General features: G+C 42.8%; 1 protein-coding gene and 2 long non-coding RNA genes across 8 annotated transcripts in view; 2 read left to right on the forward strand and 1 right to left on the reverse strand.

Annotated features, from left to right (window-relative positions):
• The window catches only part of LOC129639765 (uncharacterized), a 315,100-nt gene that overhangs the window by 260,532 nt on the left and 26,800 nt on the right, over positions 1-27,768 (forward strand). The window lies entirely within an intron of this gene.
• Positions 2,258-25,097, forward strand: LOC129639768 (uncharacterized). The gene is made up of 2 exons (XR_008708592.1): positions 2,258-2,394; positions 24,766-25,097. It is a non-coding gene; the product is annotated as an uncharacterized LOC129639768 (long non-coding RNA).
• Positions 24,377-27,467, reverse strand: LOC129639760 (cancer/testis antigen 47A-like). Of its 2 annotated transcripts, XM_055564995.1 has the most exons (3): positions 26,796-27,467; positions 25,799-25,940; positions 24,377-24,774 (listed from the first exon to the last, which is right to left on the reverse strand). In XM_055564995.1, the coding sequence occupies exons 1-3, from the start codon at positions 27,460-27,462 to the stop codon at positions 24,762-24,764; spliced, it is 822 nt and encodes a 273-aa protein (XP_055420970.1). In that variant the 5' UTR covers positions 27,463-27,467; the 3' UTR covers positions 24,377-24,761. The 2 variants fall into 2 exon arrangements, with proteins under 2 accessions (XP_055420970.1, XP_055420968.1); XM_055564993.1 differs by lacking the exon at positions 24,377-24,774 and having other exon boundaries at positions 25,312-25,940.

A 27,768-nucleotide genomic window follows, 5' to 3' on the forward strand; every position in this document is an offset into this window, starting at 1 on the left:
ATAGAGGCATACTTTCTCTCAGTATCATGAGTTACTTTATGATGTTTAGATTTTGTTTTTGCCTGTTCTAACTGGAATTTTCTTTAGGCATTAAGTTGCTTAACGATATTAATCAAGTCCTGAAAACAGCTTACACATGCTACAAGTGAAGCAGCACATCTTTCTTGGGAAGCCTGAGGAATTTGCCTCCCCTCAACAGTTTTTTCTTCCTTCCTGTTCTCAACAGCATGGTGCCCCTCAATCGTGGCTCATTGTAGTCTCCATGCCACAGACTCTGTGACAGAAAACAGAGTCTCCTGTGCACAGCTTGAGGGTCCTTTGCTTTCCCACCTCAGGGCCTTTATGTTTCTCCGGTGAACGACGAAGCCAAGTGGCTCAAGTGTCCTCCATCATCTCATTAAGACAGGCAGGCCAGGAGGCTGTGGGTGGGGAAAGATGGTGGGCAGCCCAAGGCACTGTAGTCTGTCTTTCTGGCCCCTTGAGGTGGGATCCCTCCTCTGACTTTCAAGAGCTTCCTCCCCCAAATCAAAGTAAATGTTTAAAGTCTTCAACCCTCCCTTGGACACGACTGCCATCTTCCCTTCCTCCTCTTCCATCCTTCACAGCACAGGCTCTGGTTGGGCCAGTAGAGCTGGTTTTATGTCACTTTCGTCCAACATAAAACCTCAATAGCTCTGGCTAGGAAGTGGGGGCAGAGGTGAGAGCCAACAGCGAAGGTGGCCTCAGGGGTGCTGCTGGGACCAGGGGGGTGTGGGGCCAGGGGGCTGCTTGGGTGAGGGGGCTGCGGGGCTGGGGGCTGCTGGGGTGAGGAGGCTGTGGGCAGGAGGCTGCTGGGGTGAGGGCGCTGTGGGGCCATGTGGCTGCTGGGGTGAGGGGGCTGCGGGGCCAGAGGGGTGTGGGGCCAGGGGGCTGCTTGGGTGAGAGGGCTGTGGGCCGGGGGCTGCTGGGGTGAGGGGGCTGCGGGGCCAGGGGGCTGCTGGGGTGAGGGGGCTGCGGGTCCGGGGGGCTGCTGTGGTGAGGGGGCTATGGGGCCAGGGGCTGCTGGGGTGAGGGGGCTGCTGGGCAATGGAGGGGTGTGGGGCTAGGGGGCTGCTGGAGTGAGGGGGCTGCGAGCCCGGAGGCCTGCTGGACTGAGGGGACTGTGGGGCCGGGTGCTGCCAGGAAGGGTGCTCGTCCTTGGCCTAGGCGACAGCCGCCCCTGCTGGGTGACCAGGATTAGACAAGGATGGCTGAGGAGCAGAGCCCCTTCCTGGGATGAAAGTCTGGTGGCCTCAACACAGGCCAGGACCTCACTGTCAGGCTAGGAGATTCCCTCCGTGTCACCTGGCCTTGAGCTGGCATTGAAATCTGACCAAGGCCAGGGCACATCGAAAGGGAGCAGCCAGGCTCAGGGAAGGTTGGCCCCTGCTGTTCCCTCCAGCATGTTTGGTCCTGGGGGCCTCTAAGCCTAAGAGAATTTGCTGCAAAAAGGTGATTGACAGGCCATCTCTTCCTTGTCCCTCCCCCTGTCCCCCCCGCCCCCAGCACTTGGCTTTTTTTGAAGAGGGGCTCATTGGTCCTCTCTCTAAGCAGACCCCAGGAAGAAGGCCTGGTTTAGGAGTACCAGCATGCCATATGCAAGTGAGCCCAGACAGCGAGCTTTTAACATACAATAGGTGTAAGTTCCACCAAGGGGGCGGCATTTATTCCCACTATTACAAACTGCAATCAGACTTTTCCTTTGTATACCACGGTTTGGTCCTAGGTTAAGAGTAGTGTGATTTTGTGCCAAATGGCCTGGAGGTCAATGCTCAGACATTCCCGAAAATGTCTAGAAGGGCCCTTAGACATCCTGGAATCCAGCGGTTTTCCAAACTTCGGTGCACATAGGAAGCACCTAGAGGGCTTGTGGGACCACAGATTGCTGGGCCCCATCCCAGTGGTGAGGATTCAGGACCTGGGGAGACCTGAGAGTTTGCATTGCCAAGGACTTCTCGTGTGAGGTTCACGCTGCTGGTCTGGCCACTGCACTTGGAGAACCACGGGTCTAATCCAACGTCTTCATTTCATAGATGGATCAGCTGAGGCAGAACCCCAGCTGGGTTCCAGGATTGGAGTAAACGCTAACCAGGTGTTATGACTTTGCAATCTGATTTAGCTGTTCTGGGCCTGCGTTTTCTCATCTACAAAATTAGGTAAGAGCCTCGGTCATTCCTACCCTGGGTTCAGTCTGCAGGTGGCTGCTATTGGGCAGTTACTCAGGCTTTTAGTAACAGCCCTCTGGTTTGGTGTGGCGCTGTCACGCGGTTCTCAGGTCCGTGAGCTTCCACAGCTTCCCTCTGGTTCCTGGGTCGGGTTTAGGCCTTGCCTTTCCTGTGTGGAGCACTGAGAGATGAAGATGCTATCAGGTGGAGGGTAGGACATAAAGCTTTATTCTTTTTGCTGTGGTTTTCTCATTTTGCAGGTGCCTCTTCTGTTTGCTTACATTGCTAAGAATATTGGTTTTCTTTTCTGATGTAGAAAGTTTCCCAATGTTTTCCTTTTCTGTTTCCTTCATATCCTTTGAATTTAAAAATTCTTTACCATCTGATCATAAGGCTATTCAAGGATATATTTTCTTATTTTCCTTGTGATTTTTTATCTTGTATACCCTTATCCCTCTGGAGTTATTTTGACATGTGTTATAAAGTTTGGATCTTGGTTGACTTTCCTTTTTTGTAAATGGCTAATCTCTGGCATCATTTGTTGAGTAATCCCTTTCCTCTCTTTGGATGTCTGGCTGTGCATTCTTAGCACTCTAAGAATGTAGAATAGGTGGGAGTGAGATTTTTGTCGAAGCCTCTTTTTTTCAGATGGGGAAGTTGAGGCCCAGAGCAGCTAACTGGTTTTCCTAAGGTCATGTTAGTGAATGGAGAAGCTCTGACTTCTTTTGTGTGTGTGTGTGTTTATTTTTGGCCGTGCCGAGGCTTCATTGCTGTGCTCGGGCTTTCTCTAGTTGGGGTGAGCAGTGGCTCTTCTTGTTGCAGAGCATGGGCTCTAGAGTGCAGGTTCAGTAGTTGTTGCCCATGGGCTTCATTGCTCCTTGACATGTGGAACCTTTTCGGAGTGGGAATGGAACCCGTGGACCCTGCACTGGCAGGAGGATTCTTAACGACTGAGCCACCAGGAAAGTCCAGATCTCTGTGACCTCTAATCTGAGTTTGAGATATATAGGTCTGCTTGTCTGTCTAGCTCCAGGGACATTTGACAGGGGCAGGTTAGCTAACTGGCCACAAAGTAAATGAGCATGACCTAGGGTCTCTGAGAGGTAGAGACCAGCCTTCCTCAGCCAGCCCAGAGAAACCAGGAAATATGTACTGCACACCTATGTTCAAACTGCCCTGGTGGTTCAGTGGTAAAGAATCTGCCTGCAGTGCAGGAGATGCGGGCGATGTGCAGGAGATTCAGGTTCAATTCCTGGGTTGGGAAAATCCCCTGGAAGTGAAAATGGCAACCCACTCCAGCCTTCTTGCCTGGAGAATCCCATGGACGGAGGGGCCTGGTGGGCTACAGTCCATGAGGTCAGAAAGAGTTGGACACGACTGGGCACACACGCATCCAGTTACCTTTTCTGTGTTGATGATGGTTGTGAGAATATTTAAGATCTGCTCTCTTAGCAACTTTGAAGGATAAAACAGTATTCTTAACTATAGTCACCATACTGAATATTAGATCCACTGAACTTGGCATCTTATAGTTGGAAGTTTGTATCCTTTGAACAACATCTCCTCGTTTTCCGTCCCTGCAGCCCCTGGCAACCACCATTCTACTCTCTGTTTCTGTGAGTTTGTCTCGTTTTAGAGCCCACGTATAAGTGAGATCATACAGTATCTGTCTTTCTCTGACTTATTTCACTTAGCATAATGCCTTCATGGTTTATCCATGTTGCCATGACATTCAGGATTTCCTCTTTTTTATGACCGAATAATGTTTCCTAAATGTATATATGTATATAGCTTTACACCCACGTTTTGTTTATCCATTCGTGCACAGGCACTTTGATTGTTTGCATGTCTTGGCTATTGTGAATAATGTTGCAATGAACAAGGGGCTGCAGATATTTCTTTCAGGTAGTTATTAAATTTTCTTTGGCTATATGTCCAGAAGTGGGATTTCTGGATCCTATGGTAGTTTTATTTTTAATATTTTGGAGGAAACCTTATGCAATTTTACATAGTGCCTGTTCCAAGTTACAGTCCCACCAACAGTGTACAAGGGTTCCCTTTCCTTTAATATCCTTGCCAACACTTGTTTTGTCTTTTTGATAATAGTCATTTGAACAGTATTGTATGAGTTCCTATATTAACCGTTTCTTAGATAGATGATTGGAAGAAATTTTCTCCCACTCCATAGATTGCCTTTTCATTTTGTTTCCTTGGCTGTGCATGAGCTTTTTTATTTGGTGTAGTCTCACTTGTCTATTTTTGCATTTGCTGCCTGTACTTGTAACGTCATATGCCAACAGGTTTTTTTTTTTTTTTTTTTTGCCAAAACCTAGGTCAAGGAGCTTGTCATAGGAAAGCTGTGTTTTCTTCCAGGAGTTTTATGATTTCAGGTCTTAAATTTAAGTCTTTAACCCATTTCAAGTGAGTTTTTGTGAGTGCTATAAGATTGGAGTCCAATTTTATTCTTCTCATGAGGATAGCTTGTTTTACCCAATATCATTTATTGAAGAGTCTTTTCCCACTAAATATTCTTGGCTCCCTTGTGAAATATTAGTTGACCGATTACGCATGGGCTTATTTCTGAGCTCTTGATTCTGTTCCATTGTTCCATGCTGTTTCAAATACTATACTTGGTAATATAGTTTGAGATCAGAAAGTGTGATCTCTCCAGCTTTGTTGTTCATTCTCAGGATTGTTTGGGTATTGGAGTCTTTTGTGGTTCCACACAAATTGTAGATTGCTTTTTCTATTCTGTGAAAAGATGTCATTGGAATTTTGATAGGAATTGCATTGCATGTGTAATTGGCTTTGGGTAGTATGGACGTTTTAACAATATTCTTTTTATACAGGAAATGGGGATATCTTTCCCTTTATGTCTTCTTCAATGTCTGTCGTCAGTGTCTTATTGTTTTGGTGTATAGATCTTTTGACGTGCTTGGTTAAATGTATTTCTAAGTATTTTACTGTGTTTGCTGTATTGTAAATGAGATTATTTTCATTATTTATTTATCAGATACTTTGTCCTTAGTGTATAGAAATGCAACAGATTTTTGTATGTTGATCATAGGTCTTGAGAATTTACCAAATTCACTGATGAGTTCTAAAATTTTTTAATGCAGTCTTTAGGTTTTCTGTATAATAAGATCATGTCATCTGCAAACAGACAATTTAACTTCATCCTTTCTGATTTTGATGTTTTTTATTTTTCTTGCCTACGTTCTCTGAGACTTGAGTACAATTCTGAATAGGAGTGGTGAAAGTGGGCACCCTTATCTTGTTTCTGTTCTTAGAGGAAAAGCTGTCACTTTTTCTGCATTGAGGATGATGTTAGCTGTGGGCTTATGCAGGTGGCCTTTATTATGTTGAAGTATGTGCCTTCCAAACTAATTTGCTGAGAATTTTTTTTATCATGAAAGGATGTTGAATTTTGTCAAATTCTTTTTGCTTGCCACCTGTTGAGATGATCATATGATTTTATCTTTCATTCTATTAATGTGACATTTACTGATTTGTATATTTTGAACCTTCCTTGCATCCCAGGGGTAAATCCCTCCTGATCGTGTGCTATGGAATTCAATTTGATAGTGTTTTGTTGAGAAATTTTGCATCTACCTTTATTAGGAATACTGGTTCATAATTTCTTACAATATCCTTATCTGGTTTTGGTATCAGAGTAATGCTGGTCTCATACACTAAGTCTGGGAGTGTTCCCACCTCTTTGAATATTTGGTAGTTGAGAAGGATTGGCATTCATTCTTTAAATGTTTGGTAAAATTCACCAGGGAAGCCATCTTGTCTTGGAATTTTATGTGTTGGGAGTTTTTTGATTACCGATTCAGTCTCCTGATTTGTTACTATTCTGTTCAGATTTTCAGTATCTTCATGATTCAGTCTCGGTAGGTTGTATGATTCCAGTAATTTATCCATTTCTTCTAGGTTATCCAATTTGTTGGTGTGTAATTGTTCATAGTTATCCCTTAAAATCCTTTGCATTTGTGTGGTATCATTTATAAGGGTTCCATTACATTTATAATTTTGCATCTTCTCTTTTCATGACTAATTCTAACTATCAGTTTTTCAATTTTGATTATCTTTTCAAAAAACCAACTTTTAGTTTCATTGATCTTTTTTCTGTTTTCATGTTCTCTATTTCGTTTATTTACAAATCTTGATTTCCATGCTTCTCTTAACTTTGGGCTTATTTTTTCCCTAGTTCCTTGAGGTATAATGTATGGTTGTTTGAGATCTTTTTCTAAAGTTAATGTAAGCACTTATTATTATAAACTTTCTTCTTAAAAATGCTTTTGCTGCATTAGTTATCATATGTTGTTCTATTTTTATTTGTTTCAATACATCGTTTTCATTTCCCTTTGATTTCTTTGACCCATTAGGTGTTGAGGAGTGCACTGTTTAGTTTCCATGTATTTGTGAATTTTCCAATCTTCTTCCTGCTTTTGATTCCTAGTTTTATAACATTTCAATCCCAAAAGATACTTGATAAAATTTCAATTTTCTTCCATTTGATGAGACTTGTTTTGTCTTTTTGGGATAACTATTACCATTAACACTTGTTGTTTTAACTTGCCTAGATCTTGACTGTCTACATATGGCTTTCCCATCTTGTTTTGAATCCTCACCATTGCCTATGAGATTTCTGCTTTCAGGAAAGGGCTGTGATGCTGGATACATTGTTGCAGATTTACTTATAAAGCAGTTATCCTGGGACAATGTGCTTTAGAAGAGAGGATGCAAGAATGTTTTCTTGGAGTTATTAAGAGGTTATGTTCCTTGACAAAGGAAAAAAATGTGTCTCTAATGTAAAAGTCCGATGATTTAGTCCAAAGATTGTGGACTGTGTGCTTCATTAAATGTCTCACTTTTTCATTGCTACTCCATGCGTTGTAAAGACTAGTTTCCCAATCAGTCCACTACCCCTTAAATCACCTTCCCTGTGTCCCTGGGGGACCCTAGTGCCTGTGAATTGGGTAATAGTACACTTCTTGTACTAATTATAAGTGATAGAACACTTATATGGAACACTCTTTAGACATGCCCCATGTCAATCTGTTCCAGGCCTGGCAACAGTAAGCACCTCCCTGTGAGACAGAACATTTCTTGGGGGATTATTGTACTCCTCTGGTTAGTCCATTAGTGTTTGTCATCTTGCCCCAATTTCACTGTGACCCGGTCTTCGATTGCCCAGAAATGTATTGCTCGTCCTACATATCCTATTGTTGAAGCTCTTAAGAGCTTGCTGAAATTAAAAATTCCACAGATGCCAAAAGCCATGCTTCCAATCAGGCAAAAAAGAAGCTTACCACAGTGAAGAATGTCTGGGGCCAGTGGAGAGATGTCTTCCCCCCTCACTCCAGCATTGAGGTGGAGATCTCCATGTACCCAAACTTTTAGTGCCTTCCACTCAGGAGCTTCTGCTTCAAAGGTTTTAGCCCAAAGCAAGGCTATATGCCGTCACCCCCACCCTGTGGCATAGTGGTGAAGACTCTGCCTGCCAGTGCAGGATTTGCAAGAGATGCAGGTTCAATTCCTGGGTCCAGAAGGTCCTCTGGAGAAGGAAATGGCAACCCACTCCAGTATTCTTGCCTGGGAACTCCCATGGACAGAGGAGGCTGGCGGGCTACAGCCCATGGGGTTGCCAAGAGTCTGACATGACTGAGCACACACACTCACACACGTTCCTGCCCCCATTCCTAGAGACACACATACCTCAAAAGTTACTAGGCTGGACAGCCCCCACATCCCACGTGAACCAGTCTCCCTCAACCACAGAGAAGAGGGAAGTTCAAAATGGGGAGTGGAAAAGGAGAGGAGTCAGGATGCGAGGGATGGTTAGCTATGAGGGATGGGGACAAGTAGCCCAGCAAGTTTTGACTCCTTCCTCCCTATCTTGCCTCACAGTCTTTGGTGGCATTGCCTCCGTTAAGAACTTCAGGCAAAGGAATAAAGATGTAGAATCATTTGCCCTAAGAGTCAGTTGGTTAATAGGCTGGCTCTCCAAGGCACCGACCACCCTAGATTTTCACCTAGGTTCACTGGAAGTTGCTTAAAATTTCCTCTCGAAGGCCTTCCCCTTTAATTCCATCGCCCAAACACATCAAATACTGTGAGCTCCCTTTGGATTCCTGTGCAGTGCCTACCTCATTTTCTTGGGAAACCCAGAAGAGTCTTAGTATAACTTTCAGTGTGTCTGCCTCTGATACCTTGGGGCTACTTTGCTTAAACAGAATTGCAGGACTAGACGTAACTGTGCTTTTTCAGTTCTAAGTGTAATGGTTGAGGAAAACCAATGGGTCCTTGGTTTTCCTGATGATGGTATAATGTGATACTGAAAGGTTGTTGCTGAACGAAAAGGCACTGGGATTCTTGGCCTCCCGTGGAGAAGAAGTCAATCCAGGGCCAGAGACGAGGCTTGATCACTCAGAGCTTTTGTGTGATAACGTTTTATTCAAGTATAAAGGAGATAGAGAAAGCTTCTGACATAGGCATCAGAAGGGGGCAGAAAGAGTACCCCTTGCTAGTCTTCAGCTGGATGTTATATAGTCACTGCCGTTAAGTCCCTTCAGGTGTGTCCGACTCTGTGCGACCCCATAGATGGCAGCCCACCAGGCTCCACCATCCCAGGGATTCTCCAGGCAAGAACACTGGAGTGGGTTGCCATTTCCTTCTCCAATGCATGAAAGTGAAAAGTGAAAGTGAAGTCGCTCAGTTGTGTCCGACTCTTCGCGACCCCATGGACTGCAGCCTACCAGGCTCCTCCATCCATGGGATTTTCCAGGCAAGAGTACTGGAGTGGGTGGCCATTAGCAGTCTGTTAATCAAAGAAAGGAATGTCTTAAAACTCAGAATGGCACTAGGCCCCTCATCCATAAGATGCATTTTGGGATCATCTTGGCACCAGATGATTCATCCCAGGCCATGAAACGATTGACTTGAATCTTGCAGAAGGGCAGATTACCCTACAAAGAGTTTCATTTACACAGATTAGGGGAACAATATCTGAGTGTAACATACTGGTTTGTCAAGTAGGTTCTGAGCCATTAGGCGGAACCGACTTGAAGACAGAGTCTGGGGTAAATTCTTAGTACAGTACCACAGCTTAAGACAAACATTTCCATAAGAAAAATGCATTGGTTAACTCAAGGTTTGAGAATAGTTAACTTCAGGTGAAACCAGGTGTCATTATGGCAACACAGTATTTTAAGAGAAACCTCCTTTTAAATTTGTATAGGGAAGGAAGAAAATATCGGTAGTTTGTTTCCTCCTGCTGTTTAAGAGGGAGAAAAGTGTCTGACACTTGCAGCCTATTTCCTCTGTTTGGAGACCCCTGGCCTTCCTGCCTGTTACCCTGTCAATACCAGACAATCACATGCTGGATTTTTGTACTTTCTCTATAAAACATGTGTATCTTTACCTTTTTGATAACGCTAGGTTCTTGATTAACTGGATTTTATTTCCTTTGTATTTTATTCATGAAATTTCATTTAGGTGGATGCCCTTTACCCAGGTAATTCTGGGAGATGAGCTGTTATGCCTTCTCTCTTCTCAGAGTGAACTTCTATTAGGTCATTCTTATTCTGAGCACTCACCATTATTAATTTTTCTCACAGTTAACAGGTCTGTTTTTAAACACAAGTTATTTTTTCATGCCCAGAGACACATTCTTCAAAGCATTCAGCTTGTTTGAAACTTGTTTGATCTTTGCATATGAAAACAAATACAACAGAACCTGTTCTGTAGTCTGTCATGGGGAGGGCAATCAAATAGGATATTGACAATTCAGACTTGAAGGTTTTCAGAGAAATGAAATGTTCTTAAGAGGTGGTGCAGGGCATAAAGGGCCTCCACTTAGGCATGCCTGAGCAAGCTGATGGCTTCCAGGTGGGTATTTGTATGGGGAAGAGGTGGTATTGAAGTTTTGTATATGAACACCTAGGAAGCAAAGAAAGTGAGCAGTGGGAGGGTATTGCAGTAGAGGGGGCAAGATGGTTCGTATTTCTACTCCAGTCTGGACTAGGGACTAGATCCAAGTACTATAGCAAGATGGGCTATTAGAATGAGGCATTTTTGGAATTACAGGCCAGTATCACTGATGAACATAGATGCAAAAATTCTCAACAAAATTCTACCAAACAATTCAATAACACATCAACAAGGTCATACACCGTGATCAAGTTGAGTTTATTCCAGGGATGCAAGAATTCTTCAATATATGGAAACCAATGTGATACAGCCTATTAACAAATTGAAAGATAAAAACCATATAATAGATGCAGAAAAAGCGCTTGACAAAATTCAGGTCCCATTTGTGATTAACACTCCAAAAAATGGGCATAGAAAGAAGCTACCTCAACATAGAAATGTCCATATATGACAAGCCCACAGCAAACGTACTCAATGGGGAAAAACTGAAAGCATTCCCTCTAAGATCAGAAACAAGACAAGGGTGCCCACTCTCACTACTACTCTTCAACATAGTTTTGAAGTCCTAGTTATGCCAATCAGAGTAGAAAAGAAATAAAAGGAATCCAGATGGGAAAAGAAGAAGTGAAGCCTCCCTGATTGCAGATGACATGATACTACACACATAGAACCCTAAAGATAGTATCAGAAAATTACTAGAGCTAATCAGTGAATTTTGCAAAGTCACGGGATACAAAATCCATACACAGAAATCACTTACATTCCTATATACTAACAATGAGAAATCAGAAAGAGAAATTAAGGAACCATTCCCATTCACCATCGCAACAAAAAGCTTAAAATATCTAGGAATAAACCTACATAAGGAGACAGAAGGACTGTATAACAGAAAATCATAAGACACTGATGAAAGAAAGCAAAGATGACATGAACAGATGGAGAGATATTCCATGTTCCTGGGTTGGAAGAATCAGTATTGTGAAAATGACTATGCTACCAAATGCAATCTACAGATTGAATGCAATCCCTATCAAAATACCAATGGCTTTTTTTGCACAGAACTAGAATTTTTTCAGAATTCATATGAAGACACAAAAGACCCCAAATAGCCAAAGCAGTCTTGAGAAAGAAGCATGGAGCTGGAGGAATCAGCCTTCCTGATTTCAGATTATACAACAAAGCTACAGTCATCAAAACAGTATGGTACTGGCACAGAAACATAGATACAGACAAATGGAACAAAATAGAGAGCCCAATAATAACCCCCGCACTTATGGGTACCTTCTTTTTGACAAAGGAGGCAAGAATATACAATGGAGCAAAGATAGCCTCTTCAATAAGTGGTGCTGGGAAAACTGGATAGTTACATGTAAAAGAATGGAATTAGAGCATTTCCTAACACCATACACAAAGGTAAACTCAAAATATATTAAAGAGCTAAATGTAAAACCAGCAACTATAAAACTCTTAGAGGAAAACATAGGTAGAACACTTGATGACAGAAATCAAAGCAAGGTCCTACAGTAATGGAAATAAAAACAAAGGTAAACAACTGGAAACTAATTAAACTTAAACGTTTTTGCCCAGCAAAGGAAACTATAACCAAGGTGAAAAGTCAACCCTTAGAATGGGAGACAATAATAGCAGATGAAACAACTGACAAAGGATTAATTTCCAAATATACAAGTAGCTCATACAATTCAATACCAGAAAAACAAATAATCCAATTAAAAAGTGGAAAAAAGACCTAAACAGGCATTTCTCCAAAGACGACATATAGATGGCTAACAAACACATGAAAAGATGCTCAACATCACTCATTATTTGGCTCACTCACTCAGTTGTGTTCGATTCTGTGCGACCCCGTGGACTGCAGCACGCCAGGCTTCCCTGTCCAGCACCAATTCCCAGCACTTGCTCAAACTCACGCTCATCAAGTTGGTGATGCCATCCAACCATCTCATCCTCTGTTGTCCCCTTCTCCTCAGCGTCTTTTCTAAGGACTCAGTTCTTTGTATCAGGTAGCCATAGTGGTGGAGCTTCAGCTTCAGCTTCAGCCTCAGCCCTTCCGATGAGTATTCAGGACTTACTTCCTTTGGGATTGATTGATTGGATCTCCTTGCAGTGCAAGGACTCTCAATGAGAGTTCTCCAGCACCACAGTTCAAAAGCATCAATTCTTCTGTGCTCAGCTTCTTCTTCTTTTTTTTTTTTTTTAATTTTATTTTATTTTTAAACTTTATAATATTGTATCGGTTCTGAAATATATGGAAATGAATGTGCCACAGGCATACACGTGTTCCCCATCCTGAACCCTCGTCTCTCCTCCCTCCCCATACCATCCCTCTGGGTCGTCCCAGATCACCAGCCCCAAGCATCCAGTATCGTGCATCGAACCTGGACTGGCGACTCGTTTCATATGATATTATACATATTTCAATGCCATTCTCCCAAATCATCTCACCCTCTCCCTCTCCCACAGAGTCCAAAAGACTGTTCTATACATCAGTGTCTCTTTTGCTGTCTCGTATACAGGGTTATTGTTATCATCTTTCTAAATTCCATATATATGCGTTAGTATACTGTATTGGTGTTTTTCTTTCTGGCTTACTTCACTCTGTATAATAGGCTCCAGTTTCATCCACCTCATTAGAACTGATTCAAATGTGTTCTTTTTAATGGCTGAGTAATACTCCATTGTGTATATGTACCACAGCTTTCTTACCCATTCATCTGCTGATGGACATCTAGGTTGCTTCCATGTCCTGGCTATTATAAACAGTGCTGCGATGAACATTGGGGTACACGTGTCTCTTTCCCTTCTGGTTTCCTCAGTGTGTATGCCCAGCAGTGGGATTGCTGGATCATAAGGCAGTTCTGTTTCCAGTTTTTCAAAGAATCTCCACACTGTTCTCCATAGTGGCTGTACTAGTTTGCATTCCCACCAACAGTGTAAGAGGGTTCCCTTTTCTCCACACCCTCTCCAGCATTTATTGCTTGTAGACTTTTGGATCGCAGCCATTCTGACTGGCGTGAAATGGTACCTCATAGTGGTTTTGATTTGCATTTCTCTGATAATGAGTGATGTTGAGCATCTTTTCATGTGTTTGTTAGGCATCTGTATGTCTTCTTTGGAGAAATGTCTATTTAGTTCTTTGGCCCATTTTTTGATTGGGTCATTTATTTTTCTTGAATTGAGCTGTAGAAGTTGCTTGTATAGTTTTGAGATTAGTTGTTTGTCAGTTGCTTCGCTTGCTATTATTTTCTCCCATTCTGGAGGCTGTCTTTTCACCTTGCTTATAGTTTCCTTTGTTGTGCAGAAGCTTTTAGTTTAAATAGGTCCCATTTGTTTGTTTTTGCTTTTATTTCCGATATTCTGAGAGGTGGGTCATAGAGGATCCTGCTGTGATGTATGTCGGAGAGTGTTTTGCCTATGTTCTCCTCTAAGAGTTTTATAGTTTCTGGTCTTACATTTAGATCTTTAGTCCATTTTGAGTTTATTTTTGTGTATGGTGTTAGAAAGTGCTCTAGTTTCATTCTTTTACAAGTGGTTGACCAGTTTTCCCAGCACCACCTGTTAAATAGATTCTCTTTAATCCATTGTATATTCTTGCCTCCTTTGTCAAAGATAAGGTGTCCATAGGTGCGTGGATTTATCTCTGGGCTTTCTGTTTTCTTCCATTGATCTATATTTCTGTCTTTGTGCCAGTACCATACTGTCTTGATGACTGTGGCTTTGTAGTAGAGCCTGAAGTCAGGCAGGTTGATTCCTCCAGTTCCATTCTTCTTTCTCAAGATAGCTTTGGCTATTCGGGGTTTTTTGTATTTCCATACAAATTGTGAAATTATTTGTTCTAGCTCTGTGAAGAATACCACTGGTAGCTTGATAGGGATTGCATTGAATCTATAGATTGCTTTGGGTAGTATACTCATTTTCACTATATTGATTCTTCCAATCCATGAACATGGTATATTTCTCCATCTATTAGTGTCCTCTTTGATTTCTTTCACCAGTGTTTTATAGTTTTCTATATATAGGTCTTTAGTTTCTTTAGGTAGATATATTCCTAAGTATTTTATTCTTTCCGTTGCAATGGTGAATGGAATTGTTTCCTTAATTTCTCTTTCTGTTTTCTCATTATTAGTGTATAGGAACGCAAGAGATTTCTGTGTGTTGATTTTATGTCCTGCAACTTTACTATAATCATTGATTAGTTCTAGTAATTTTCTGGTGGAGTCTTTAGAGTTTTCTATGTAGAGGATCATGTCATCTGCAAACAGTGAGCGTTGTACTTCTTCTTTTCCAATTTGGATTCCTTTTATTTCTTTTTCTGCTCTGATTGCTGTGGCCAAAACTTCCAAAACTATGTTGAATAGTAATGGTGAAAGTGGGCACCCTTGTCTTGTTCCTGACTTTAGAGGAAATGCTTTCAATGTTTCACCATTGAGGATAATGTTTGCTGTGGGTTTGTCATATATAGCTTTGATTATGTTGAGGTATGTTCCTTCTATTCCTGCTTTCTGGAGAGTTTTTTTAATCATAAATGGATGTTGAATTTTGTCAAAGGCTTTCTCTGCATCTATTGAGATAATCATATGGTTTTTATTTTTCAATTTGTTAATGTGGTGTATTACATTGATTGATTTGTGGATATTGAAGAATCCTTGCATCCCTGGGATCAAGCCCGCTTGGTCATGGTGTATGATCTTTTTGATGTGTTGTTGGATTCTGATTGCTAGAATTTTGTTAAGGATTTTTGCATCTAGGTTCATCAGTGATATTGGCCTGTAGTTTTCTTTTTTGTGGCATCTTTGTCAGGTTTTGGTATTAGGGTGATGGTGGCCTCATAGAATGAGTTTGGAAGTTTACCTTCCTCTGCAATTTTCTGGAAGAGTTTGAGTAGGACAGGTGTTAGCTCTTCTCTAAATTTTTGGTAGAATTCAGCTGTGAAGCCGTCTGGACCTGGGCTTTTGTTTGCTGAAAGATTTTTGATTACAGCTTCAATTTCTGTGCTTGTGATGGGTCTGTTAAGATTTTCTATTTCTTCCTGGTCGAGTTTTGGAAATTTGTACTTTTCTAAGAATTTGTCCATTTCTTCCAAGTTGTCCATTTTATTGGCATATAATTGCTGGTAGTAGTCTCTTATGATCCTTTGTATTTCTGTGTTGTCTGTTGTGATCTTTCCATTTTCATTTCTAATTTTATTGATTTGATTTTTCTCCCTTTCTTTCTTGATGAGTCTGGCTAATGGTTTGTCAATTTTATTTATCCTTTCAAAAAACCAGCTTTTGGCTTTGCTGATTTTTGCTATGGTCTCTTTTGTTTCTTTTGCATTTATTTCTGCCCTAATTTTCAAGATTTCTTTCCTTCTACTAACTCTGGAGTTCTTCATTTCTTCCTTTTCTAGTTGCTTTAGGTGTAGGGTTAGGTTATTTGTTTGACTTTTTTCTTGTTTCTTGAGGTATGCCTGTATTGCTATGAACTTTCCCCTTAGGACTGCTTTTACCGTGTCCCACAGGTTTTGGGTTGTTGTATTTTCATTTTCATTCGTTTCTATGCAAATTTTGATTTCTTCTGTGATTTGTTGGTTATACAGCAGCGTGTTGTTCAGCCTCCATATGTTGGGATTTTTAATAGTTGTTCTTCTGTACTTGAGATCTAATCTTACTGCCTTGTGGTCAGAAAAGATGCTTGGAATGATTTCAATTTTTTTGAATTTACCAAGGCTAGATTTATGGCCCAGGATGTGATCTATCCTGGAGAAGGTTCCATGTGCGCTTGAGGGAAAAGGTGAAATTCATTGTTTTGGGATGAAGTGTCCTATAGATATCAATTAGGTCTAACTGGTCTAGTGTATCGTTTAAAGTTTGTGTTTCCTTGTTAATTTTCTGTTTAGTTGATCTATCCATAGGTGTGAGTGGGGTATTAAAGTCTCCCACTATTATTGTGTTATTGTTAATTTCTCCTTTCATACTTGTTAGCATTTGCCTAACTATTGCGGTGCTCCCGTGTTGGGTGCATATATATTTATAATTGTTATATCTTCTTCTTGGATTGATCCTTTGATCATTATGTAGTGACCGTCTTTGTCTCTCTTCACAGCCTTTGTTTTAAAGTCTATTTTGTCTGATATGAGTATTGCTACTCCTGCTTTCTTTTGGTCCCCATTTGCATGGAAGCTCTTTCTCCAGCCCTTCACTTTCAGCCTGTATGTGTCCCCTGTTTTGAGGTGGGTCTCTTGTAGACAGCATATGTAGGGGTCTTGTTTTTGTATCCATTCAGCCAGTCTTTGTCTTTTGGTTAGGGCATTCAATCCATTTACGTTTAAGGTAATTATTGATAAGTATGATCCCGTTGCCATTTACTTTATTGTTTTGGGTTCGAATTTATACACCGTTTTTGTGTTTCCTGTCTAGAGAATATCCTTTAGTATTTGTTGGAGAGCTGGTTTGGTGGTGCTGAATTCTGTCAGCTTTTGCTTGTCTGTAAAGCTTTTGATTTCTCCTTCATATTTGAATGAGATCCTTGCTGGGTACAATAATCTGGGCTGTAGGTTATTTTCTTTCATCGCTTTAAGTATGTCTTGCCATTCCCTCCTGGCTTGGAGAGTTTCTATTGAAAGATCAGCTGTTATCCTTATGGGAATTCCCTTGTGTGTTATTTGTTGTCTTTCCCTTGCTGCTTTTAATATTTGTTCTTTGTGTTTGATCTTTGCTAATTTGATTAATATGTGTCTTGGGGTGTTTCACCTTGGGTTTATCCTGTTTGGGACTCGCTGGGTTTCTTGGACTTGAGTCATTATGTCTTTCCCCATTTTAGGGAAGTTTTCAACTATTATCTCCTCAAGTATTTTCTGATGGTCTGTCTTTTTGTCGTCTTCTTCTGGGACCCCTATGATTCGAATGTTGTAGCATTTAACATTGTCCTGGAGGTCTCTGAGATTGTCTTCATTTCTTTTAATTCGTTTTTCTTTTTTCCTCTCTGATTCATTTATTTCTACCATTCTATCTTCTAATTCACTAATCCTATCTTCTGCCTCTGTTATTCTACTATTTGTTGCCTCCAGAGTGTTTTTGATTTCATTTATTGCATTATTCATTATATATTGACTCTTTTTTATTTCTTCTAGGTACTTGTTAAACCTTTCTTGCATCTTCTCAATCCTTGTCTCCAGGCTATTTATCTGTGATTCCATTTTGATTTCAAGATTTTGGATCAAATTCACTATCATTATTCGGAATTCTTTATCAGGTAGATTCCCTATCTCTTCCTCTTTGGTTTGGTTTGGTGGGCATTTATCCTGTTCCTTTACCTGCTGGGTATTCCTCTGTCTCTTCATCTTGTTTAAATTGCTGAGTTTGGGGTGTCCTTTCTGTATTCTGGCAGTTTGTGGAGTTCTCTTTATTGTGGCATTTCCTCGCCGTGTGTGGGTTTGTACAGGTGGCTTGTCAAGGTTTCTTGGTTAGGGAAGCTTGTGTCGGTGTTCTGGTGGGTGGAGCTGTATTTCTTCTCTCTGGAGTGCAATGAAGTGTCCAGTAATGAGGTATGAGTTGTCTATGGTTTCGGGTTTACTTTGGGCGGCCTGTATCTTGGAGCTCAGGGCTGTGTTCCTGTGTTGCTGGAGAATTTGCTTGGTATGTCTTGCCCTGGAACTTGTTGGCCCTTGTGTGGTGCTTGGTTTCAGAGTAGGTATGGAGGTGTTTGATGAGCTTCTGTCTATTAATGTTCCCTGGAGTCAGGAGTTCCCTGGAGTTAGGGGTTGGACTTAAGCCTCCTGCTTCCAGTTATCGGTCTTATTTTTACAGTAGTTTCAAAACTTCTCCTTCTATACAGCCCCATTGATAAAACATCTACGTTAAAGATGAAAAGTGTCTCCACCGTGAAGGCCACCCAGAGAGGTTCACAGCGCTACATGGAGAAGAGAAGAGGGAGGAGGGAGTTAGAGCTGACCCGAATGAGATGAGGTGGAATCAATAGAGGAGAGAGCAGGCTAGCCAGTAATCACTTCCTTATGTGCACTCCACAACTGGACCGCTCAGAATGTTCAGGGAATTATACAGAGAAGAGAAGAAGGAGGAAGGAGACAGAGTTGGCCAGGAGGATAAAAGCGGGAATGAAAAGGAGGGAGACAGATCCAGCCAGTAATCAGTTCCCTAAGTGTTCTCCACCGTCTGGAACACACAGAAATTCACAGAGTTGCATAGAGTAGAGAGGGGTTAGGGAGGAGACACAGGTGACCTGGTGGAGAAAAAGGAGAGTCCAAAGAGGGAGAGAGCAGTCAAGCCAGTAATCTCGCTCCCTAGTGAAAAATGGGTCCTGAAGATTGGGTTCTTAAAGGTACAAAATTGGTAACAAATACATAAAAGCAAAAATTAAAATTCTAGAGTAGAGTTTGGAATTTCAAAAATACAATGTTAAAGAAAAGAAGAAGGAAAATAAAGAGAGTGGAAAAAAAACAAAGTCACAAAAATTATAAAGAAAATATAGGTACAAAATTGATAACAAATACCAAAAAGCATAAATTAAAAATCTAGAGTGGAGTTTGGAATTTCAGATATACAATGTTATATAAAAGAAGAAGAGAAAGAGAGAAAAAAAAGTCACAAAAATTATTTAAAAAATATATGTATATAGGTATAAAATTGATAACAAATATCAAAAAGCTAAAATTAAAAATCTAGAGTAGAGTTTGGAATTTCAAAAATACAATGTTAAAAGAAGAAGAAAAAAAAAAAAAACAAGGTCACAAAAATTATAAAAAACATATATATGAAGTTTGCTTTTTAAAAAAAAATAGGGTCTTTTTTTTTTTTTTGCAAAGTAATAGTAGGTTATAAAAGTGAAAATTAAAGTAATAATAGAGGACTTAAAATTCTTTTTAAAAATTAAAAAAGAAAGAACAATTGTAAAAATAGTAAAAATATATCTAGTACTTTCTCTGGTTTTGTTTTGGGTATTGTAGGGTCAGTTCATTTTCGGCTAGTTCCTTGGTCGACTTATATTTCTCAAGATCTATAGGCCCCTTCCTATGTATTCAGTTCTAACCACAGGGTTTTAATCTATTGCCTGTAGCTTCCAAGGCGGTTCCCTCTGTTATAGCTTCTTCTGTTTGCTGGTCTCTTCAGTGTCTGGTTTCCGCCCTGACACAAAGGGGACGGTGGTGGACACTTTTTTTTTTTTTTTTTTTAGGCTCACTTGTTCAGTCGCGCTGGGGGAGGGAGGGACGCTGCAAACAAATAACACCGGCGTGTGCTCGCAGTGCCTCAGCCACACTGGGCCTGCCTCCACTCTCGGCACGTGTAGCCTCCCTGACCACACTGCTCAGGCTCTAGGTTGCTCCGCCAGGAACCATCCGTGGCCGGCCCTGGGCTGCTTAAACCTCCCAGGTCTAAGCCGCTCAGGTTCAGGCACTCGGGTAGTCCTCAGAGGCGCAGACTCAGTTGGGCCAGCGTTTTGTGCCCTTCCCAGGTCCGAGCAGCTCAGGTGATGAGGTGTTTGGCGAGCGCGATTGCTGCGACTTCTCACCTCCCCGCCGCTGGGTTATCTAGGTGTACAACCGGCGCACCTTCTCAGGCGGATGTTGACCGTCCAGACTCCCAAGAAGTTTTAGTTAGCAAAAAAGCCTGCTTACAGTTTTGTAGATAATGTCTCTCTGGGGCTGCGATTGCCCCCTTCCGGCCCTGGCTGCCTGTCACCAGAGGGGGACGGTCTGCAGCTGGCTATCTCTGTACAGTCCTTTGTTCCGTGCGCGGGCCTGGTGATGTCTTAGGTTAGGGCTGGCTTTTCGCGTGGTAGATATCCCACAGTCTGGTTTGCTAGACCGAATTATTTTGCTCAGATAGCACTCGGGGTATTCAGGCCAGATCCTTATTCTAAGTGATGCAGCCCGCGCCACGCCTCCCTGCCCAGCCCCGGCTTGCTAATGGCAGATGCAGGCGTCTGCACTGCTTCTCCACTGAGGGAGTTACGGTAGGGCTCGTAATCTGTGGGTTTTAATTGTTTGTTTATTTTTCCTCCCTGTTATGTTGCCCTCTGTGCTTCCAAGGCTCGACACAGATTCGGTAGTGAGAAGGTTTCCTGGTGTTTGGAAACTTCTCTCTTTTTAAGACTCCCTTCCTGGGACGGAGCTCTGTCCCTCCCTCTTTTGTCTCTTTTTTTGTTTTATATATTTTTTCCTACCTCTTTTCGAAGACATGGGTTGCTTTTCTGGGTGCCTGATGTCCTCTGCCGGCATTCAGAAGTTGTTTTGTGGAATTTACATGGCGTTTAAATGTTCTTTTGATGAATTTGTGGGGGAGAAAGTGTTCTCCTCGTCCTACTCCTCCGCCATCTTAGCTCCTCCCCGCCCCAGTGCTCAGTTTCTTTATGGGCCAACTCTCACATCCATACATGACTATTGGAAGAACCATGGCTTGGACTATAGGGACCTTTGTCGGCAAAGTAATGTCTCTGCTTTTTAATATGCTGTCTAGGTTTGTCATAGCTTTTCTTCCAAGGAGCAAGCGTCTTTTAATATCATGGCTGCAGTCATCATCTGCAGTGATTTTGGAGCCCCCCCAAAATAAAGTTTCTCACTGTTGCCATTCTTTCCCTATCTATTTACCGTGAAGTGATGGGACTTGATGCCACGATCTTAGTTTTTTCAATGTTGAGTTTTAGGCCAGCTTTTTTAGGCTCCTGTTTCATTTTCATCAAGAGGCTCTTTATTAGAGAAATGAAAATCAAAACTATAATGAGATCTTGCCTCACACCAGTCAGAATGCCCATGATTAAAAAGTCTACAAACAATAAATGCTGGAGAGGGTGTGGAGAAAAGGGAACCCTCTTGCACTGTTGGTGGGAATGTAAATTGATACAGCCACTATGGAAGACGGTATAGAGATTCCTTAAAAAACCTAGCAATAAAACCACCATATGACCCAGCAATCCCACTCCTAGGCATATACCCTGAGGAAATAAAAATTGAAAAAGACACAGGTACCCCAATGTTCATTGTAGTACACTTTACAATAGCTAGAACATGGAAGCAACCTAGATGTGTCCATCGACAGATGAAGAAATAAAGGAGACATGGTACATATATACAATGGAATATTACTAAGCCATAAAAGGAATGCATTTAAGTCAGTTCTAAAGAGGCAGATGGACCTAGAGCCTATTATACACAGTGTAGTATGTCAGAAGGAGACAGATAAATATTGTACACTAACACATATATACGGAAACTAGAAAGATGGTACCAATGAATTTATTTGCAGGGCAGCAATGGAGAGACAGACATAGAGAACAGACTCATGGACATGGGAGGGTGGGAGGAGAGAGTGAGATGTATGGAGAGAGTAATATGGAAACTTAATTACCATAAGTAAAATAGATAGCCACTGGCAATTTGCTGTATAACTTGGGGAATTCAAACAGGGGCTCTGTATCAACCTAAAGGGGTGGGATGGGGAGTAAGATGGGAGGGAGTTTCAAGAGGGAGGGGACAAAATTATACCTATGGCTGGTTTATCTTGATGTCTGACAGAAAACAACAGAATTCTGTAAAGCATTTATACTTCAATTAAAAAAATAAATAAACTAAAAAAACCATTTTCAGAAGCATGACGCCCAGTATGCTCAGGAATAGGTGTAACATGGAGTGAAAAGGGAAAAGGGTGATAGAGCAGATATTTAATCTGGCCTGTGTGAAACATTAGTCCTATTTGCAAGGTTCAAAAAAAGAGTTCAGTTGGGGATCCACATGTCTAAAAATATTTGAAATGTTCAAATTGAATGATAAACCATTAAATAAGTTGTATCTCCTTCCACGACAAATGTACCTTCCTAATGAGCTGAAAGGCCAGGTTGGGATTTAGTCTTCTCAGACTCCTCTAAGTTCAGCCCTGATGGCGTGGGAAGAGCTGTCCTCCTTCCCTTCCCCCGCCCATGCCCAGGCTCCTAGGCCAGGCTGCATCCCCTCCTGGGCCTACAACCCCTCCTTGGGCCTGGGAGCATCCACCCCAGCAGTGAGTGCAGTCAGCCCTCCCCAGGACAGGTCTAAGAGGAGCACACGGGCCCTGGAAGCAGGCTAGGGACTGTTCAGGGCTGCCAGGTACCTGGAGCATGGGCTAGCAGGGACACACCCCTTGTTCCCATGGGCTGGACTCCTGGCCCTGGCGGGAGGGGTGTGGCTAGAAGAGGACCAAAGTGGCCCTCTAGAGCATAGAGCTCAAGACAGAGATATCTCTGCCTGGGCCAGGAAGCAATACTGTTTTAACAACCAGCACCGCAGAAATACTAACAAATCAGAACCAGGTTGAAGGGCCGCAAATTGTCCTAGTTGACCTGCCCTTTCAGTTGAAATCATGGTGACGGGGAATGCTTTGCCTTCTGTCTCACCATGTGGTTCTAGCCATAAGGAATAATATAACACATTTTAAAATGTCAACACTGGTGACCAGAAAAAAAAAAAGTTGTTGGGATCTTAAGTTTGCTTCACTTTAATTGACATTAAATACCTACGAAGAGGAAAATCCATTGCCTAGGGCTTTGGGAAAGAAAGATAAATAAAACCCTTAAGGTCCCAGCCATTTAAAGGTTGAGTGCAGGGGTTGGTTTTGATGGAATAGGTGGATGTAGTGTGTGTATTTGCATGTGCACACAGTTAGAATAGAAGACATGCCACCACAGAACATGACAGTATGTTATCAGTTACCTACAAGAAGGTCAGGAGCCGAGCCCGTAGGAACAAAGTATGCTCCAGCTAGACCATGTTTCAGATACCTAGGAAGCCTGAAGTAAATGCAGAAATGAGCCCGTCTAGTCTCAAACCCCCAGGCCCTTCCCCTTCTCTGATCCTCCACTCTGGTCATCTACAACTTTATCTTTTTATTACCTTAAACAGAGTTCAAAGATTAAGTCCACTTTCTCCCTTTTCATTTTATGTCATTTTATGACATACTTCCCATCTGCACAAAATTATAAAGACTACTATAAACACTATTTACCACCACTCAGTTTAAGAAATGTAAATTACAGACACAGCTGAAGCCCACTACGTATCCCTCCCCAATAGGATCACTGTCCTTGTCTTTCCCCATAGGTAACCACCATCCTAAATGTGGTTTATCTTTCCATTGCATGCCTTTCTGTATGCTTGCATACGCATACATCCTCACAGGCAACTCTGTATGTATCTACTATCCACTCCTGCTGAATGAAGGTTCTCTTAGACTTCGTATACCCGGTATCATGTCTGTGACTTTCTGGAACCAGCTCTATTCCTGGATATTTTTCTGGTGCCATCCCCTATCCACAGCCTCTCTCTGTCTCAGCCCCTGTGAATCCTAGTTTCCTCGCCAGTCCAGCCCCGACCGTCCTGTTCAATTTACCTCTAGCAGCCCCAAGGCAGTGAACGAAGGCTGGTCACCAGAGGTGGGTCTCAACTTCTCCCCCTGTGGCTGTCAACCAGCGCTTCTCAAACCTTGGCTGCATCAGAATCCCCTGGAGGGCTTGTTAAAACACACACTACTGGGCCCCACTCCCAGTTTCTGATTCACAGGTCTTGAGTGGAGCCTAAGAATTTGTGGGTGATGCTAATAATGCTATTTTAAGGACCAAACTTTGAGAACCAGTGCTCCAAATCAGCGTCTGGGCTCAGGCTCAGCAGCACCATCTGGCCTCCAGGCAAGCTGGGCCATCCCTCAGGTTTCCTTCAAAAGCACCCAGCAGGACTATGAAATACACATATAACACAAGTCCTGTGCAGTTTTAAATGTTCTAGTAGCCACATCTAAAAAGTAAAAAGAGGGCATCCCTGGTGGTCTAGTGGTTAAGAATCCACCTTGCAGTGCAGGGGACACAGGTTCAATCCCTGGTACAGGAAGATCCCACATGCTGAGGGGCAAGTAAGCCCATGTGCCGCAACTCTGAAGCCCGTCTGCCCTAGAGCTCATGCTCCACAAGAGAAGCCACCTCAGTGAGAACCTGTGCACCGTAATTAGAGAAAGCTCACGTGTAGCAATAAATAAATTTTTAAAAAACGAAAAAGAAACTGGAGAAAATAATTTTAATGTTATATTTAATACTAGATTATCTTTTCAATGTGTAATTAGTTATTAAAGAGACTTTACACCACTTTTTACATTTCTAGCACATTTCAACTCAGAGTAGCCACATTTTCAATGCTCAGTAGCCACACATGGCTAGTGACTAGTACAGTAAACAAGATCAGATCTAAAGCCTTGACCCCTATTTCTGTCTTTACAAAACTCTTTTACATACAAATTTTATTTTGGGCTGCAATAAAAGAACTTAAAACAGGCTTATCAAATGGTGGAATGTGATGATGCCTTCCAATGATGTAAAACGGCTTCTCATTTTTAAAGAGATTTAAATCAGGATTATTTATATACATAAATCTATCTACATTTCAGTTTACTACTTTAAAACTTAGTTTTAACTAGAACAAATGCTGTCAAATATATCTGGAAAAGATAAAACCCAATTAGATATTGGAATTTTTATAGATATTATTATTAGACAGTTGCTTTTTGGGGGATGGATTTGGGAAGGAAATCAATGTTAATAATCCCATGGGCTTCTGAAAAATCTAAAAATAGCGAACAATGGATCCTTTCTTCTTTCTCTGTCTTCTTTCTAGTCTTCCAAACTGCAGGAAGAAATGAGAGAAAAGGAACGATTATACAGCATCAGTCAGCACCAGAAACTTTCTAAATCTAAGACAACAGTCAGCCTCATGTATATCTGCTGCATCTGAGGGTTGTATCTCAACAAGGAGAGAAGAAAAACACATTTTCCTCTTGTAAAATTCACCCTGGACACTGGGTGCATGTACAACCCGATGGCTTCAATCATGTGATCCTACCAACCTTGTCTCCCTCTTGCCCACAACCATAAATGCTTTTTTTCCCCCCTTCCTTTGAGAGGCTAGTCTGGGACTAAAATCACTCTTTCTACCTTAAAAGCCTGTGCTCACTCCACAGATGATACTCCCTTACCCTCCCAGACCCTCGGTTTCCATATCTACCGTATGAGAAAGAGGCTGTTATTATGAAACACATCACTATGCAAACGAGGGAGAAAATGTTAATCATTAAAAGACAGTACATATACCTTCACTACCAACTCAGTGATAAACAACAGTCATCCTATGACTGTTCCTTTTGACTGTCACATAAAATACAGAAATCTATAACCGAGCAAATATTTAAGTATTAATCACTAAATGTGGTCCTTCTTGAAATTCTGAGCTTTTTGCTATTCGTAAGTAGTTACGTTCTAAAAGGTGTCTTCTCTTAGTGCAGGAGACTGCACTTCTGTGGTCAAGACATGAAGGCCAAACTAGTGCACAGCCCAGTTGCTGCTGCTTTTCGTCACTGTTTTCTCAAGAAATACTGGTCTTACGTACTGACACATTTACAACTTGTTGGTAGTCTTAGAGATAGAGGACCAAAGACCTCATAAGAACAAATGAGAAGCCATGAAGTATATTTCACTTCATGCTCTTTATATTACTGGCTGCAGAACTGTTCTATAAACATTAGGTAAATTTGAGTTGTTGAACTAATTTCAAACAAACATTTTCTTAATTTACTCCGAGAATTAAAAAGCAAAAACAAAATTGGTAAATGCCTGGGAATAGCTGGGTTATTTTCAAAGCTATACACAGATACCTGGGCTTTCTGGGCCAGTCCTTTGCTGGGTCCAGATCCTTTTCTGGTTCTTCTTGTTTCCTCTTATACTTCTTTTCTTTCCCCTCACTTTTGCTGCCCTGCGCCTCTTCTTTGGAGTTCTCATCCTGGCATTCAGCTGTTTCTTTAGAGAGGAATAATAGACTTTGGGACCAGACATTCACAGAAAAAACAAATCCCAACTGATAAGGAATGGCAGGATGTCCAGTACTCTACCCTTAGGAGAAGCAGGAGGACAGAAGCAACTAAGAAAAGAGTAACTGGGGGCCTTCCTTCTGGCAGATGCAACACTTCCATGGCCCTCACTTTGCTGCTGCTTGATCATTTTCACAATGACATTATTTCTTCTTTTCTAGTAAATCTGTCACCCTGTGCTACTGATGACTTGTGGTCCAGGATCAGAATCCTCTGGGTCTGATGCATTCTGGATGTTTTGGCCAGAACTTTCTCGCCAAAATATGCTTCACCTCAATAACAAATTCTATGGGGAAGCTCCTGAGTTCCTCAATCCCCTGAATACTTCATTTTGACCAAGTGCTCCTGTATGAGTTCATAATGTTTTGGGATAAACTCTCCAAGAATCTTGACATTCTTAAAAGCTATGAACCAAATATGAGGTCTGCCATTTGCTTGTTCTCTTCCATGTCCTCTCAAGCTCCCTCTCGAACACCTGCTTCCACTGACCTTCACGTGTGGGCTCATAACTGGCACTGATCATCTCAGACCTCTTACCGGGGTTGGTAGAGGGCAGCTTATTTTCCCCCCAAACCAAAGAAATTGTTATGGAGTTGGGCTTCTACTGGGCCCCTCTGGCCTTTGATTCAAGGAGGCCCTGACTCCCGGCCTCCCCTTCTGAGGTACCCAGCCCTCCCCGCCGTCTGAGCCTGCCCCCTCCTCGGGATCCCTGGTCCCCAGACCCGGCCTGCAGCTGCCAGTGTTTCTGTCCCTCCCAACTCCCCCCCGCCCCTCGAATGCTCACTCTCAGGGGTGGCCGGCTCCTGTGGCATCTCCCACAAGCTGTGCTCCTCAGACTCCTTGGTGGCCGTCTCCCATAAAGAGGCCTCCTCGGCCTCCTCCGCCGCCTCCTGGGCTTCCTCTGCCTGTTCCGCCTCCTGAGCCAGGGCTTCCTGCGCCGGTCCCCCCGCTGGCCCCTCCCCCGGTCCATCTGAGTGCACCTGGACCTCAGAGAACCGAGCCACAGTGGCTGAGCCGAGGTTGGACAAGCGCGGCCGGGTCTGGTGCCGGACCGACCCGTGGTCGTCCTCTGGCGGGACTAGGATGTGGTTTTTGTACATACGGTTCAGAATCGGGTACCTCTGACTCAGGACCGTTAAGCGGGAGCGGGTCATGGAGAAGTGTTGCGAGTCCACCATGAGGTTCACGCCCTGCGCCTGCACCTCTTCCTCCCCCTCCTCGGCCGTCTCGATGTCCGAGTCTTCCTCAGAGTTCCCACCCTCCAGGGCCGCCTCCCTCGGGCCTCCTGAGGCCCCCACGTCTCCACCCGCCTCAACATCAGGCATGGAGTCACCCCTGCGAGGCTCGGAGTTGTGGTCCACACCGTCGCGGGCTCCGGCCTGGGCCCCCGCCGCACCTGCAGGGCCTTCCTGCCCGCCAGGGGCCAGATCTCCATCCCCCGTGGTAGACATGGCAGCCGCCAGTTACCTCAGCCGGGCGGGGGACGATGGCAATGGCGCAGGTGGTGGCACCCGAAGTGGCTGCCCTGAGAGGAGGCTGAGGGAAGTGAGATGGACCGAGGCAGTCACGGAAGGGACCACAGAGGAGACCCCACGGCCGGGAGGGTAGACGGCCAATGGCGGAAGCGTCCGACGGAAGTCGGGCCTCAGGCAGTGGAGCCAGGCCACAGTCGAGGGGCGGGGCCTGTTGACGCGGAACAGTTGACGGTGGCCTGTGACCCCTCGTCACGAGCTTTGGGCTCATTTGCTGACAAACAA

This window comes from Bubalus kerabau, chromosome X, assembly GCF_029407905.1.
Source record: "Bubalus kerabau isolate K-KA32 ecotype Philippines breed swamp buffalo chromosome X, PCC_UOA_SB_1v2, whole genome shotgun sequence".
NCBI lineage: Eukaryota > Metazoa > Chordata > Mammalia > Artiodactyla > Bovidae > Bubalus > Bubalus kerabau.